This window comes from Salvelinus alpinus, chromosome 12 (genome assembly GCF_045679555.1).
Source record: "Salvelinus alpinus chromosome 12, SLU_Salpinus.1, whole genome shotgun sequence".
In the NCBI taxonomy this organism is placed as follows: Eukaryota; Metazoa; Chordata; class Actinopteri; order Salmoniformes; family Salmonidae; genus Salvelinus; species Salvelinus alpinus.
Window position 1 is genome coordinate 57,463,218 of NC_092097.1, and position 14,250 is coordinate 57,477,467.

At 50.2% G+C, this 14,250-nt stretch overlaps 1 protein-coding gene across 3 annotated transcripts in view; it reads right to left on the bottom strand.

Annotated features, from left to right (window-relative positions):
• Positions 1-14,250, bottom strand: part of atg7 (ATG7 autophagy related 7 homolog (S. cerevisiae)) — a 97,146-nt gene that overhangs the window by 68,837 nt on the left and 14,059 nt on the right. For all 3 annotated transcript variants that reach the window (XR_011667302.1, XR_011667303.1, XM_071336955.1), the window contains exons 12-14: positions 11,683-11,841; positions 3,627-3,821; positions 292-528 (exon numbers count right to left, since the gene is read on the bottom strand). Coding sequence is in view for 1 of the 3 variants with exons in the window: in XM_071336955.1 (XP_071193056.1) it covers positions 292-528; positions 3,627-3,821; positions 11,683-11,841 (591 nt within the window). In the remaining 2 variants the exon portion in view is untranslated. The remainder of the gene's footprint in view (positions 1-291; positions 529-3,626; positions 3,822-11,682; positions 11,842-14,250) is intronic.

Below are 14,250 nucleotides of genomic sequence, written 5' to 3' on the forward strand. Positions count from 1 at the left end.
AACAACAACAAGAGGTTCAGGGTCCAGTCTCTGGTGGACTGATACAAACAACAACAAGAGGTCCAGGGTCCAGTCTCTGGTGGACTGATACAAACAACAACAAGAGGTTCAGGGTCCAGTTGAACATATTTTTGTATTGTGTTACTGTGTTAACCTCTTAACCAAATAATAAATAAAAAAATGTATACAAAATAATAGCTTTTTTGAATTTGAATGTGAAAGGCTGTCACATCTCCGTTGGCAATAACGCGACAACAACAACACGACAATAACGACAACATGGCGTCTTACGTCTCCGGGGGCGACAACGTCGTTACAGAAGTAGCATCCGAGGCGGTGTCCGGGGATGTTGGAGAACAGAGAGGCTGCTGGGAACTGGGCGGGCTCGGCCGGCGTGGAGGAAGAAGATGAGGCGGAGGAAGAAGAGGAAGGGTCGGAAGAGTCTCCTGGTCCACAGGGTTTTGGTTTCTTCAGACCGTGTCTCATCACCACGAAGGTGTCAAAGCCCAGGGCAGAATTCACTACCAACTGGAGAGACAGGGAGGGAGGGAGGGGTGGGGGAGAGGGAGCGAGGGAACAAGGGAGGCGATGGATGGAGAGAAAGAGAGGGAGGGGTGGGGGAGAGGGAGCGAGGGAGCGAGGGGTGGGGGAGAGGGAGCGAGGGGTGGGGGAGAGGGAGAGAGGGAGGGAGGGGTGGGGGAGTGGGAGCGAGGGGTGGGGGAGAGGGAGCGAGGGGTGGGGGAGAGGGAGCGAGGGGTGGGGGAGAGGGAGCGAGGGGTGGGGGAGAGGGAGCGAGGGGTGGGGGAGAGGGAGCGAGGGGTGGGGGAGAGGGAGCGAGGGGTGGGATGGATGGAGAGAAAGGGGAGAGGGTGCGAGGGGTGGGATGGATGGAGAGAAAGGAGAGAGAGGGAGCGAGGGGTGGGATGGATGGAGAGAAAGGAGAGAGAGGGAGGGGAGGAGAGAGAGGGAGGGGTGGGGGAGAGGGAGAGGGAGGGAGGGAGGGGTGGGGGAGAGGGAGAGAGGGAGCGAGGGGTGGGGGAGAGGGAGCGAGGGGTGGGGGAGAGGGAGCGAGGGGTGGGGGAGAGGGAGCGAGGGGTGGGGGAGAGGGAGCGAGGGGTGGGGGAGAGGGAGCGAGGGGTGGGGGAGAGGGAGCGAGGGGTGGGATGGATGGAGAGAAAGGGGAGAGGGTGCGAGGGGTGGGATGGATGGAGAGAAAGGAGAGAGAGGGAGCGAGGGGTGGGATGGATGGAGAGAAAGGAGAGAGAGGGAGGGGAGGAGAGAGAGGGAGGGGTGGGGGAGAGGGAGAGGGAGAGAGGGAGGGAGGGAGGGGTGGGGGAGAGGGAGAGAGGGAGCGAGGGGTGGGGGAGAGGGAGCGAGGGGTGGGGGAGAGGGAGCGAGGGGTGGGGGGGGGAGAGGGAGCGAGGGGTGGGGGAGAGGGAGCGAGGGGTGGGGGAGAGGAGGAGGGAGGGAGAGATGGGAAGAGCCTAAGCGTGTTTGTTAAATATAACATGAAATGACCTCTCCCCCCAAGCTAAACACATATACACTAGCAAAACAATCCCACTTTCATTATGTTGATGAGTGTAAGTCACTGGGTTGAGTTCAATATGCTGTTATAGATTATTATACACCAAGCCATTAAGGATATAGCCTGTGTCCCAAATGCTACCCTATTCCCTATATAGTGCACTACTTTAGACCAGGGCCCTATTCCCTATATAGTGCACTGCTTTCTACCAAGGCTCATAGCGAATAGGGTGCAGTTTGGGACGCACACTGAGCATGTTCAGGATGCACACAGAGCATGTTCAGGATGCACACAGAGCATGTTCAGGATGCACACAGAGCATGTTCAGGATGCACACAGAGTCCATGTTCAGCCGATGCACATCTGAGCATGTTCAGTGATGCATCACTGAGCATGTTCAGTGATGCATCACAGAGCATGTTCATGTGATGCATCACTGAGCATGTTCAGTGATGCATCACTGAGCATGTTCAGTGATGCATCACAGAGCATGTTCAGTGATGCATCACTGAGCATGTTCAGTGATGCATCACAGAGCATGTTCAGTGATGCATCACAGAGCATGTTCAGTGATGCATCACAGAGCATGTTCAGTGATGCATCACTGAGCATGTTCAGTGATGCATCACAGAGCATGTTCAGTGATGCATCACAGAGCATGTTCAGGATGCACACAGAGCATGTTCAGGATGCACACAGAGCATGTTCAGGATGCACACAGAGCATGTTCAGGATGCACACAGAGCATGTTCAGGATGCACACAGAGCATGTTCAGGATGCACACAGAGCATGTTCAGGATGCACACAGAGCATGTTCAGGATGCACACAGAGCATGTTCAGGATGCACACATAGCATGTTCAGGATGCACACAGAGCATGTTCAGGATGCACACAGAGCATGTTCAGATCTAATCGGATGGAATGGACTCTTTGTAAGAACTGCGATTGATCTCTATTATGGAATCAACACAATCTGTTCAGGGGCCATCTTAGCCTGGAGAACACTGTGGGTGCGTCTCAAATGGTACCCTATTAACTATGGGCTCTGGTCTAAAGTAGTGCACTATATAGGGAATAGGGTGCAGTTTGGAAGGCATTTCTTTTGAACACTGTTTCAGTAGAGCCACACACTGGACGACCCCCTGCAGGACGACCCCCTGCTGGACGACCCCCTGCTGGACGACCCCCTGCTGGACGACCCCCTGCTGGACGATGGACGACCCCCTGCTGGACGATCCCCTGCTGGACGACCACCTGCAGGACGACCCCCTGCTGGACGACCCCCTGCTGGACGACCCCCTGCTGGACGACCCCCTGCTGGACGATCCCCTGCAGGACGACCCCCTGCTGGACGATCCCCTGCTGGACGACCCCCTGCTGGACGACCCCCTGCTGGACGACCCCCTGCAGGACGACCCCCTGCTGGACGACCCCCTGCTGGACGACCCCCTGCTGGACGACCCCCTGCAGGACGACCCCCTGCTGGACGACCCCCTGCTGGACGACCCCCTGCTGGACGACCCCCTGCTGGACGACCCCCTGCTGGACGATCCCCTGCAGGACGACCCCCTGCTGGACGACCCCCTGCAGGACGACCCCCTGCTGGACGACCCCCTGCAGGACGACCCCCTGCTGGGCGACCCCCTGCTGGACGACCCCCTGCTGGACGACCCCCTGCAGGACGACCCCCTGCTGGACGACCCCCTGCAGGACGACCCCCTGCTGGACGACCCCCTGCAGGACGACCCCCTGCTGGACGATGGACGACCCCCTGCCGGACGACCCCCTGCAGGACGACCCCCTGCTGGACGATGGACGACCCCCTGCCGGACGACCCCCTGCCGGACGACCCCCTGCCGGACGACCCCCTGCCGGACGACCCCCTGCCGGACGACCCCCTGCCGGACGACCCCCTGCCGGACGACCCCCTGCCGGACGACCCCCTGCCGGACGACCCCCTGCTGCGTTCAAAATGGAACCCTTTCCCCCTATATAATGCACTACTTGTGACCAGGGCCCATAAGGCTTGTAGTGCACTATATAGTATGTCATTTGGGACGTGTTGCCTGATTCCACCCTCTCTCTCTCTCCCTTACCTTCCTATTGCTGGCAGCTATAACAGTCGGCAGCCATCGACTCTCCCTGGTGTCCATCAACAGGAAGACGACGTCATGCTGCGAGATCAGCTTCTCCAGGTGCTCCACGTCCTGTCTGGCCTGGGACATGGTCGCCTCGGAGAAGTTGACCGGGTGGCCTGGCATCGGGATGCTCATCACGTGGCCCTCTGCATTCTATAGGGGGGACATATCATCTAGTTTAACCAATAGGGTAATAACACATATGTGGGACATGGTCGCCTCGGAGAAGTTGACTGGCATAGGGATGGTATGACCTTCCACACACACATCATATAGGTTACCATAGGATATAGCACCCATTTTGTTAAAATATGCAGTCAGGGATCTTAAGCACTCACCAATTTGTAAACGTAATCATACAAATTGCTAATAGATCAAATATGAGCAACGATCCAAATGTTTCTTCAGATGTGTATTAATGTGAAGCATCCGGTTTGGCCATTTCCACTCACGACCAAATATGGTGGTGAGAGGGAAGCCCGGTGGCAGGCAGTGGGAGAAGATGGAGCGAGATGGATTATGGCCGACATTCTGCTTATTTTCTCATCGATGGAATATTTGATCTTAATGCAGTGGGGGGTTTTTTTGTTCCAAAAACTAGAATCTTACAAACTGAGTGGGTGTCACGTTCCTGACCTGTTTTCTATTGTTTTGTATGTGTTTAGTTGGTCAGGGCGTGAGTTGGGATGGGCAGTCTGTGTTGTTTGTTCTGTGGGAGTGTGTTGGTTAATTAGCCTTATATGGTTCTCAATCAGGGACAGGTGTTATTCATTTCCTCTGATTGAGAATCATATATAGGTAGGCTGTTTTACACTGTTAGTTTGTGGGTGATTGTCTTCCGTGTCTGTGTTTGTCGCGCCACACGGGACTGTTTCGGTTTGTGTAGTCTGTACCTGTTCGTGCGTTCTTCGTGTGTCTGTAAGTTCTTATGTTTAGGTCAGTCTACATCGTTTTGTTATTTTGTATCAATTCAAGTGTTCTTCGTGTTTTCGGTTTTGTTTAAATAAATTCATTATGACTGCATACCTCGATGCGTATTGGTCCGACCCATGCTTCTCCTCTTCAGACGAAGAGGAGGAGAGCAGCCGTTACAGTGGGACTAAGTTTTGTAGACATTTCCCTTTGCCAGAGTTTCAAACATTTTTTAGTTGTTTAGGAGTGCAAGGGTGACATGAGTTATCGCATTTCAGAGTAGGCGTTCCCTAACGGAAATATGCAAATATATGCTAGAACGCGCCAATAAGATCTCGCTAGCTCATGCTTTTGGCTCTTCCCACCTCCTTGCTTGTTCTGCCCACTAGGATTAATTCGTTCCCATTGAAAAACGACAGGTTCTGGTCTACCTCGGGTTAGTTATAAAAATAGTTTTTGACGTAACACATCATACGAAATGGTACACATTGGTGCACAATTTTTCAGGGACGTGTTTTGGCTTGTTAGTGCTACTTTCAAAACTACTGGCTGAAATTACACAAAAGCTCTGGAGCATCACTTTAAACACAACCATGGAATAGAAAATGTGAGAGATCACAGTAGGCTACTACAGGCTCAGCTGTCCATGACTTCATCACACCTGCAGGAGCTGCATCATGTATGATGATCACACTTAAAACATTGTATAAAATATTAACTTGGTCCAGCCCGAACATGGCCAGCAAACATGCAACATTGTATAAAATATTTTGGGCCCTGGAGTTTCCCCGTCAGTGAGCTCTGGAGAGACAGACACTCTGCTGTAGGCTATTTGGTGCAAAGGACAAGAGCATTACAATTGTTCCCCTTTAATGCTGAGTGGTTATTGAAAGGGAGAGGGCGGGAAAGATTTTTCAAATAGGCTTCATTAAGGAAGTATTGTCATTCTCAATGGATGTAAAAAACAGACTTTGTTTACTTTCTGTTTTGAGGCGAAGAAAAAAATGACTTTGAGAAGCTCCACGGTGATGGTGAGTTAAGACAAATCAGAAATAGTATCAGATCCCCAAACGGGAACATTTTCAGGACTACATTTGTGCGCAGGCCAGGTAGCCTAGACCTAATCCTAACCGTAATCAGGTGCGTGTCCTTACTCAACATTGACAGGAGCGCTCCAAAGAAAAGACAATGAATAAATGTACAATTCGTAAATGGTATTCAACTTTTTTTCCCCTCACAGGATTAGCCTAAATCCTGCGCTCTGCAAACAACGTGTCCACTCCTACAATGACAACGTTAAGACTGTAATAATAATAATATATTGAATGTAATAATAATAATATATTGAATGTATTAACAGAAATTACCGTAACCAAACAAACAAATATCAGAAATGTTGAGAATTAACGGTAAATGATGGTGATAGTGGTGTACCATCCCTGCGGCCTCCGCAATGGATTAGTCCACTGAGACAGACCTCCGCAATGGATCAGTCCACCGAGACAGACCTCCGCATTGGATCAGTCCACCGAGACAGACCTCCGCATTGGATCAGTCCACCGAGACAGACCTCCGCATTGGATCAGTCCACCGAGACAGACCTCCGCATTTGATCAGTCCACCGAGACAGACCTCCGCATTGGATCAGTCCACCGAGACAGACCTCCGCATTGGATCAGTCCACCGAGACAGACCTCCGCATTGGATCAGTCCACCGAGACAGACCTCCGCAATGGATTAGTCCACTGAGACAGGCCTCCGCAATGGATTAGTCCACTCAGACAGGCCTCCACAATGGATTAGTCCACTCAGACAGGCCTCCACAATGGATTAGTCCACGGAGACAGACCTCCGCAATGGATTAGTCCACGGAGACAGGCCTCCACAATGGATTAGTCCACTCAGACAGGCCTCCACAATGGATTAGTCCACTCAGACAGGCCTCTGCAATGGATTAGTCCACGGAGACAGACCTCTACAATGGATTAGTCCACGGAGACAGACCTCTACAATGGATTAGTCCACTGAGACAGGCCTCTACAATGGATTAGTCCACTGAGACAGACCTCCACAATGGATTAGTCCATGGAGACAGACCTCCACAATGGATTAGTCCACTGACAGACCTCCACAATGGATTAGTCCACTGAGACAGACCTCCACAATGGATTAGTCCACTGAGACAGGCCTCTACAATGGATTAGTCCACTGAGACAGGCCTCTACAATGGATTAGTCCACTGAGACAGACCTCCACAATGGATTAGTCCACTGAGACAGACCTCCACAATGGATTAGTCCACTGAGACAGGCCTCCACAATGGATTAGTCCACTCAGACAGGCCTCTACAATGGATTAGTCCACGGAGACAGACCTCCGCAATGGATTAGTCCACGGAGACAGGCCTCTACAATGGATTAGTCCACGGAGACAGGCCTCTACAATGGATTAGTCCACGGAGACAGACCTCTACAATGGATTAGTCCACTGAGACAGGCCTCTACAATGGATTAGTCCACTGAGACAGACCTCCACAATGGATTAGTCCACTGAGACAGACCTCCACAAAGGATTAGTCCACTGACAGACCTCCACAATGGATTAGTCCACTGAGACAGACCTCCACAATGGATTAGTCCACTGAGACAGGCCTCTACAATGGATTAGTCCACTGAGACAGACCTCCACAATGGATTAGTCCACTGAGACAGACCTCCACAATGGATTAGTCCACTGAGACAGACCTCCACAAAGGATTAGTCCACTGACAGACCTCCACAATGGATTAGTCCACTGAGACAGACCTCCACAATGGATTAGTCCACTGAGACAGGCCTCTACAATGGATTAGTCCACTGAGACAGACCTCCACAATGGATTAGTCCACTGAGACAGACCTCCACAATGGATTAGTCCACTGAGACAGACCTCTACAATGGATTAGTCCACTGAGACAGGCCTCTACAATGGATTAGTCCACTGAGACAGACCTCCACAATGGATTAGTCCACTGACAGGCCTCCACAATGGATTAGTCCACTGACAGGCCTCCACAATGGATTAGTCCACTGAGACAAGCCTCCACAATGGATTAGTCCACTGAGACAGGCCTCCACCAGATGAGGAATCAGAGGTTTCTCGTGTGCCATATTTTTTTTTAAATATACAGTATATTTGCCACTGCTCGACAAAAATAATCTTGGTTGAACAACAGCCTGTCGACCGAACGGGGTCAGTCGTATACAGGGCCGACACTTCAAAACCTTATTTATTTTGTTTACGTTTTTTTGGCCATTTACGAATGTGTTATTCAATGCGTTTCCGTGGGCTATAGTAGTAAAATACAAATAAAAATTGAGATACCAAAAGGTCCCCAACCCCCAAAGGCTTAGACTTTTACAAGTTAACACAAAGCAGATTCCATCTGTAGGATCCATTACCACAAAGCAGATTCCATCTGAAGGATCCATTAACACAAAGCAGATTCCACCTGTAGGATCCATTAACACAAAGAGGATTCCATCTGTAGGATCCATTAACACAAAGCAGATTCCATCTGTAGGATCCATTAACACAAAGCAGATTCCATCTGTAGGATCCATTAACACAAAGCAGATTCCATCTGTAGGATCCATTAACACAAAGCAGATTCCATCTGTAGGATCCATTAACACAAAGCAGATTCCATCTGTAGGATCCATTAACAAAGCAGTTTCCATCTATAGGATCCATTAACACAAAGCAGATTCCATCTGTAGGATCCTTTAACACAAAGCAGATTCCATCTGTAGGATCCATTAACAAAGCAGATTCCATCTGTAGGATCCATTAACACAAAGCAGATTCCATCTGAAGGATCCATTAACAAAGCAGATTCCATCTGAAGGATCCATTAACACAAAGCAGATTCCATCTGTAGGATCCTTTAACACAAAGCAGATTCCATCTGTAGGATCCATTAACAAAGCAGTTTCCATCTGTAGGATCCATTAACACAAAGCAGATTCCATCTGAAGGATCCATTAACAAAGCAGATTCCATCTGAAGGATCCATTAACAAAGCAGATTCCATCTGAGTGGGTGTTGTAATATCCTAATCACCAGTCACATCCTCATCTGATGTGTGTGTTCTCTGCCCATGGTCAGCGGTGATGAGGAGGGCTGGGAGAGACTGGGGGACTGGTGGCCTGTTTGTGTTCTGGTCATGATGGAATCATCTCTGTCTGTGTGTGTCCCCCCCCCCCCCCCTGCTACTACCCCTATGGACATTATTTATCCTGCTGCCGACCCGTAGCACTCACGTCTATATACATGAAGTTCTTTGAAAGGCTGGTCATGGCTCACATCAACAACATCATCCAAGAAATCCTAGACCCACTCCAATTTGAATACCGCCACAACAGATCCACAGATGATGCAACCTCTATTGCACTCCACACTGCCCTTTCCCACCTGGACAAAAGGAACACCTATGTGAGAATGCTGTTCATTAACTACAGCTCAGCGTTCAACACCATAGTGACCTCAAAGCTCATCAATATGCTAAGGACCCTGGGACTAAACACTTCCTTCTGCAACTGGATCCTGGACTTCCTGACGGGCCGCCCCCAGGTGGTGAGGGTAGGTAACAACACATGCGCAACGCTGATCCTCAACACAGGGGCCCCTCAGGGGTGCGTGCTCAGTCCATTCCTGTACTCCCTGTTCACTCATGACTGCACGGCCAGGCACGACTCCAACACCATCACTAAATTTGCCGATGACACAACAGTGGTAGGCCTGATCACCGACAACGACGAGAAGGTCAGAGACCTGGCCGTGTGGTGTCAGGACAACAACCTCTCCCTCAACGTGATCAAGACAATGGGGCTGCAGTGGAGCAGGTTGAGAGCTTCAAGTTCCTTGGTGTCCACATCACCAACAAACTAACATGGTCCAAACACACCAAGACAGTCGTGAAGAGGGCACGACAAAACCTATTCCCCCCCAGGAGACTGAAAAGATTTGGCATGGGTCCTCAGATCCTCAAAAGGTTCTACAGCTGCACCATCGAGAGGATCCTGATGAGTTGCATCACTGCCTGGTATGGCAACTGCTGGGCCTCCGACTGCAAGGCACTACAGTGGGTAGTGCGAATGGCTCAGTACATCACTGGGGCCAAGCTCCCTGCCATCCAGGACCTCTACCAGGCGGTGTCAGAGGAAGGCCCTAAAAATTGTCAAAGACTCCAGCCACCCTAGTCATAGACTCTAGGTCCAAGAGGCTTCTAAACAGCTTCTACCCCCAAGCCATAAGATTCCTGAACATCTAGTCAAATGGCTACCCAGACTACTCGCATTGCCCCCCCCCCCCATTTACACCACTGCTACTCTCTGTTGTCATCTATGCATAGTAATAACTCTACCTACATGTACATACTACCTCAACTAACCGGTGCCCCCGCACATTGACTATGTACCGGCACCCCCCTGTATTGTAATTTTTTACTGCTGCTCTTTAATTACTTGTTACTTTTATTTCTTATTCTTATCCGTATTTTTTTAAACTGCATTGTTGGTTAGGGGCTCGTAAATAAGCATTTCACTGTGAGGTCTACTACACCTGTTGTATTCGGCGCATGTGACTAATAACATTTGATTTGACTTTGCAGCCATTGAAGAGGGACAACATTCCACAGGCCACAATCAACAGCCTGATCAGCTCTATCTGAAGGAGATGTGTTGTGCTGCATGAGGCAAATGGTGGTCACACCAGATGGTTTTCTGATCCACACCCCTACCTTTTTTCTTAAAGGTTTATTTTAGTTAAATCAGATCATTTAAAAAGGTATCTATTCCCAGTCATGTGAAATCCATAGATTAGATACATTTTAATGATCTGATTTCCTTATGTGAACTGTAACTCAGTAAATATTTGAAATTGTTGCATCACGCTCTCATATTTTTTGTTCAGTATATATTTCATAATGTGTAGTGTTCCGTCATCCCATTGAACCAGTTAAATAAAGGTCAAATAAAAATTAAAAAGACACGTGCCAAAGAAGCGATGGTACCCAGAGGCTAATGAGTCTCTCTCCTCATTGGATGAATGTCGTTAATGAGGGAATGAGCAATAGAAAACAGATATCATATGATAATTGAATTGGAATGATCCGAATGAGGAGCGTGATTGAATTTAGTGTAATGATGATGAAGAATTGTGGGCGGTCTAATTAGTTTATGATGAATGGCTGAAAACTGTACATACAAAGGGAGGTACTCACTGCTGGCCTGTTGCCTCGGACTGTACTCTGTAAAAAGGGAGGTACTCACCGCTGGCCTGTTGCCTCGGACTGTACTCTGTAAAAGGGAGGTACTCACTGCTGGCCTGTTGCCTCGGACTGTACTCTGTAAAAAGGGAGGTACTCACCGCTGGCCTGTTGCCTCGGACTGTACTCTGTAAAAGGGAGGTACTCACCGCTGGCCTGTTGCCTCGGACTGTACTCTGTAAAAAGGGAGGTACTCACCGCTGGCCTGTTGCCTCGGACTGTACTCTGTAAAAGGGAGGTACTCACCGCTGGCCTGTTGCCTCGGACTGTACTCTGTAAAAGGGAGGTACTCACCGCTGGCCTGTTGCCTCGGACTGTACTCTGTAAAAGGGAGGTACTCACCGCTGGCCTGTTGTTCTACAACGTGCCTCGACATGGCTGCTATCAACGCGCACGTGTTGTACAAGACAGTCAAGCAGGAGACATTTCATCATGAATTTGGCATGTGAGCTTCGGGAGAACCACATGAACGGCAAGAAATTATCTACAGCCGCGAGGAGGCCGCCGAGGAGGCCGCCGAGGAGGCAGCCGCGCGTCCTGCTCTCCCTCTTCCCCACTCGGGAAAAACGAGACAACGTCAAGTGGGCAGGTGCACAGGAAACAGGAAACAGGGCCCAAGAAAACGGTGTGCAGTGCAACTGATTTGTTTGCGGGGCTTGCTCACACAAAGCCTCGGAGCTGTGTGCCGACTATGGTGAAAACGCCTCACCATGACAGGGTAAGTGGTGTTATTGAGATAGGGGGTTCGAGTTGGGTTTGGATGCCAGGGTCAGGGGTCAGAGGTCAGGAACTCACCACTCCAGGGAAAATCTTGCCCAGTCTGTCGACGGCAGCGAGGGCCTTGGACTTGCCTCCTCCCAGACAGTCTTCAAACTCATACAGCGGCTGTCTCACTGGGTTGGAGTAAGAGATCTTTGCGTTGTCCACAAACGTGATGTGTCTCACTCCCCAGCCCTGCAGAACACAACAACACAACATCTCACTCCCCAGCCCTGCAGAACACAACAACAAGATAACATCTCACTCCCCAGCCCTGCAGAACACAACACAACAACAAGACAACATCTCACTCCCCAGCCCTGCAGATCACAACACATCAACAAGACAACATCTCACTCCCCAGCCCTGCAGAACACAACACAACAACAAGATAACATCTCACTCCCCAGCCCTGCAGAGCACAACAACACGTCAACAAGATGACATCACTCCCCAGCCCTGCAGAACACAACAACATATACATATTTGCTACCTAATCAGCATAATTTAAAAAAATCCCCATCAAAAATCCATTAATTTAAACTAGAGATGTGTCTGTAACGATCCAACGGTTTGTCCTACAAACTATTATGACCCCTCTATGGAAAGGTGAGACTCTCAAGAACACAAGGACATGAGAGACAGTTTCATCATAGCGCTTGAGGGTTTTTGCGACTGCACATGAAGAAACGTTCAAAGTTGGGGGATTTTAACAAGGCTAATCTAAAAACAAAACAAAACTCCCTAAATTCTATCAGCATATCGATTGTGCTACCAGGGCTGGAAAAACCCTAGATCATTGTTATACTAATTTCCGCGACGCATATAAGGCCCTCCCCCGCCCCCCTTTCGGAAAAGCTGACCACGACTCCATTTTGTTGATTCCGGCCTACAAACAGAAACTAAAACAACAAGCTCCCGCGCTCAGGTCTGTTCAACGCTGGTCCGACCAATCTGATTCCACGCTTCAAGACTGCTTCGATCACGCGGATTGGAATATGTTCCGCATTGCGTCCAACAACAATATTGACGAATATGCTGATTCGGTGAGCGAGTTCATTAGGAAGTGCATTGACGATGTCGTACCCACAGCAACGATTAAAACATTCCCAAACCAGAAACCGTGGATTGACGGCAGCATTCGCGTGAAACTGAAAGCGCGAACCACTGCTTTTAACCAGGGCAAGGTGACCGGAAGCATGACCGAATACAAACAGTGTAGCTATTCTCTCCGCAAGGCAATCAAACAGGCTAAGTCCCAGTACAGAGACAAAATCGAGTCGCAATTCAACAGCTCAGACACAAGAGGTATGTGGCAGGGTCTACAGTCAATCACGGATTACAAAAAGAAAACCAGCCCCGTCGCGGACCAGGATGTCTTGCTCCCAGACAGGCTAAACAACTTTTTTGCCCGCTTTGAGGACAATACAGTGCCACTGACACGGCCCCCTACCAAAACCTGCGGGCTCTCCTTCACTGCAGCCGAGGTGAGTAAAACATTTAAACGTGTTAACCCTCGCAAGGCTGCAGGCCCAGACGGCATTCCCAGCCGCGTCCTCAGAGCATGCGCAGACCAGCTGGCTGGTGTGTTTACGGACATATTCAATCAATCCTTATCCCAGTCTGCTGTTCCCACATGCTTCAAGAGGGCCACCATTGTTCCTGTTCCCAAGAAAGCTAAGGTAACTGAGCTAAACGACTACCGCCCCGTAGCACTCACTTCCGTCATCATGAAGTGCTTTGAGAGACTAGTCAAGGACCATATCACCTCCACCCTACCGGACACCCTAGACCCACTCCAATTTGCTTACCGACCCAATAGGTCCACAGACGACGCAATCGCAACCACACTGCACACTGCCCTAACCCATCTGGACAAGAGGAATACCCATGTGAGAATGCTGTTCATCGATTACAGCTCAGCATTTAACACCATAGTACCCTCCAAACTCGTCATCAAGCTCGAGACCCTGGGTCTCGACCCCGCCCTGTGCAACTGGGTCCTGGACTTCCTGACGGGCCGCCCCCAGGTGGTGAGGGTAGGTAACAACATCTCCACCCCGCTGATCCTCAACACTGGGGCCCCACAAGGGTGCGTTCTGAGCCCTCTCCTGTACTCCCTGTTCACCCACGACTGCGTGGCCATGCACGCCTCCAACTCAATCATCAAGTTTGCGGATGACACTACAGTGGTAGGCTTGATTACCAACAACGACGAGACGGCCTACAGGGAGGAGGTGAGGGCCCTCGGAGTGTGGTGTCAGGAAAATAACCTCACACTCAACGTCAACAAAACAAAGGAGATGATTGTGGACTTCAGGAAACAGCAGAGGGAGCACCCCCCTATCCACATCGACGGGTCAGTAGTGGAGAAGGTGGAAAGTTTTAAGTTCCTCGGTGTACACATCACGGACAAACTGAATTGGTCCACCCACACAGACAGCGTCGTGAAGAAGGCGCAGCAGCGCCTCTTCAACCTCAGGAGGCTGAAGAAATTCGGCTTGTCACCAAAAGCACTCACAAACTTCTACAGATGCACAATCGAGAGCATCCTGTCGGGCTGTATCACCGCCTGGTACGGCAACTGCTCCGCCCACAACCGTA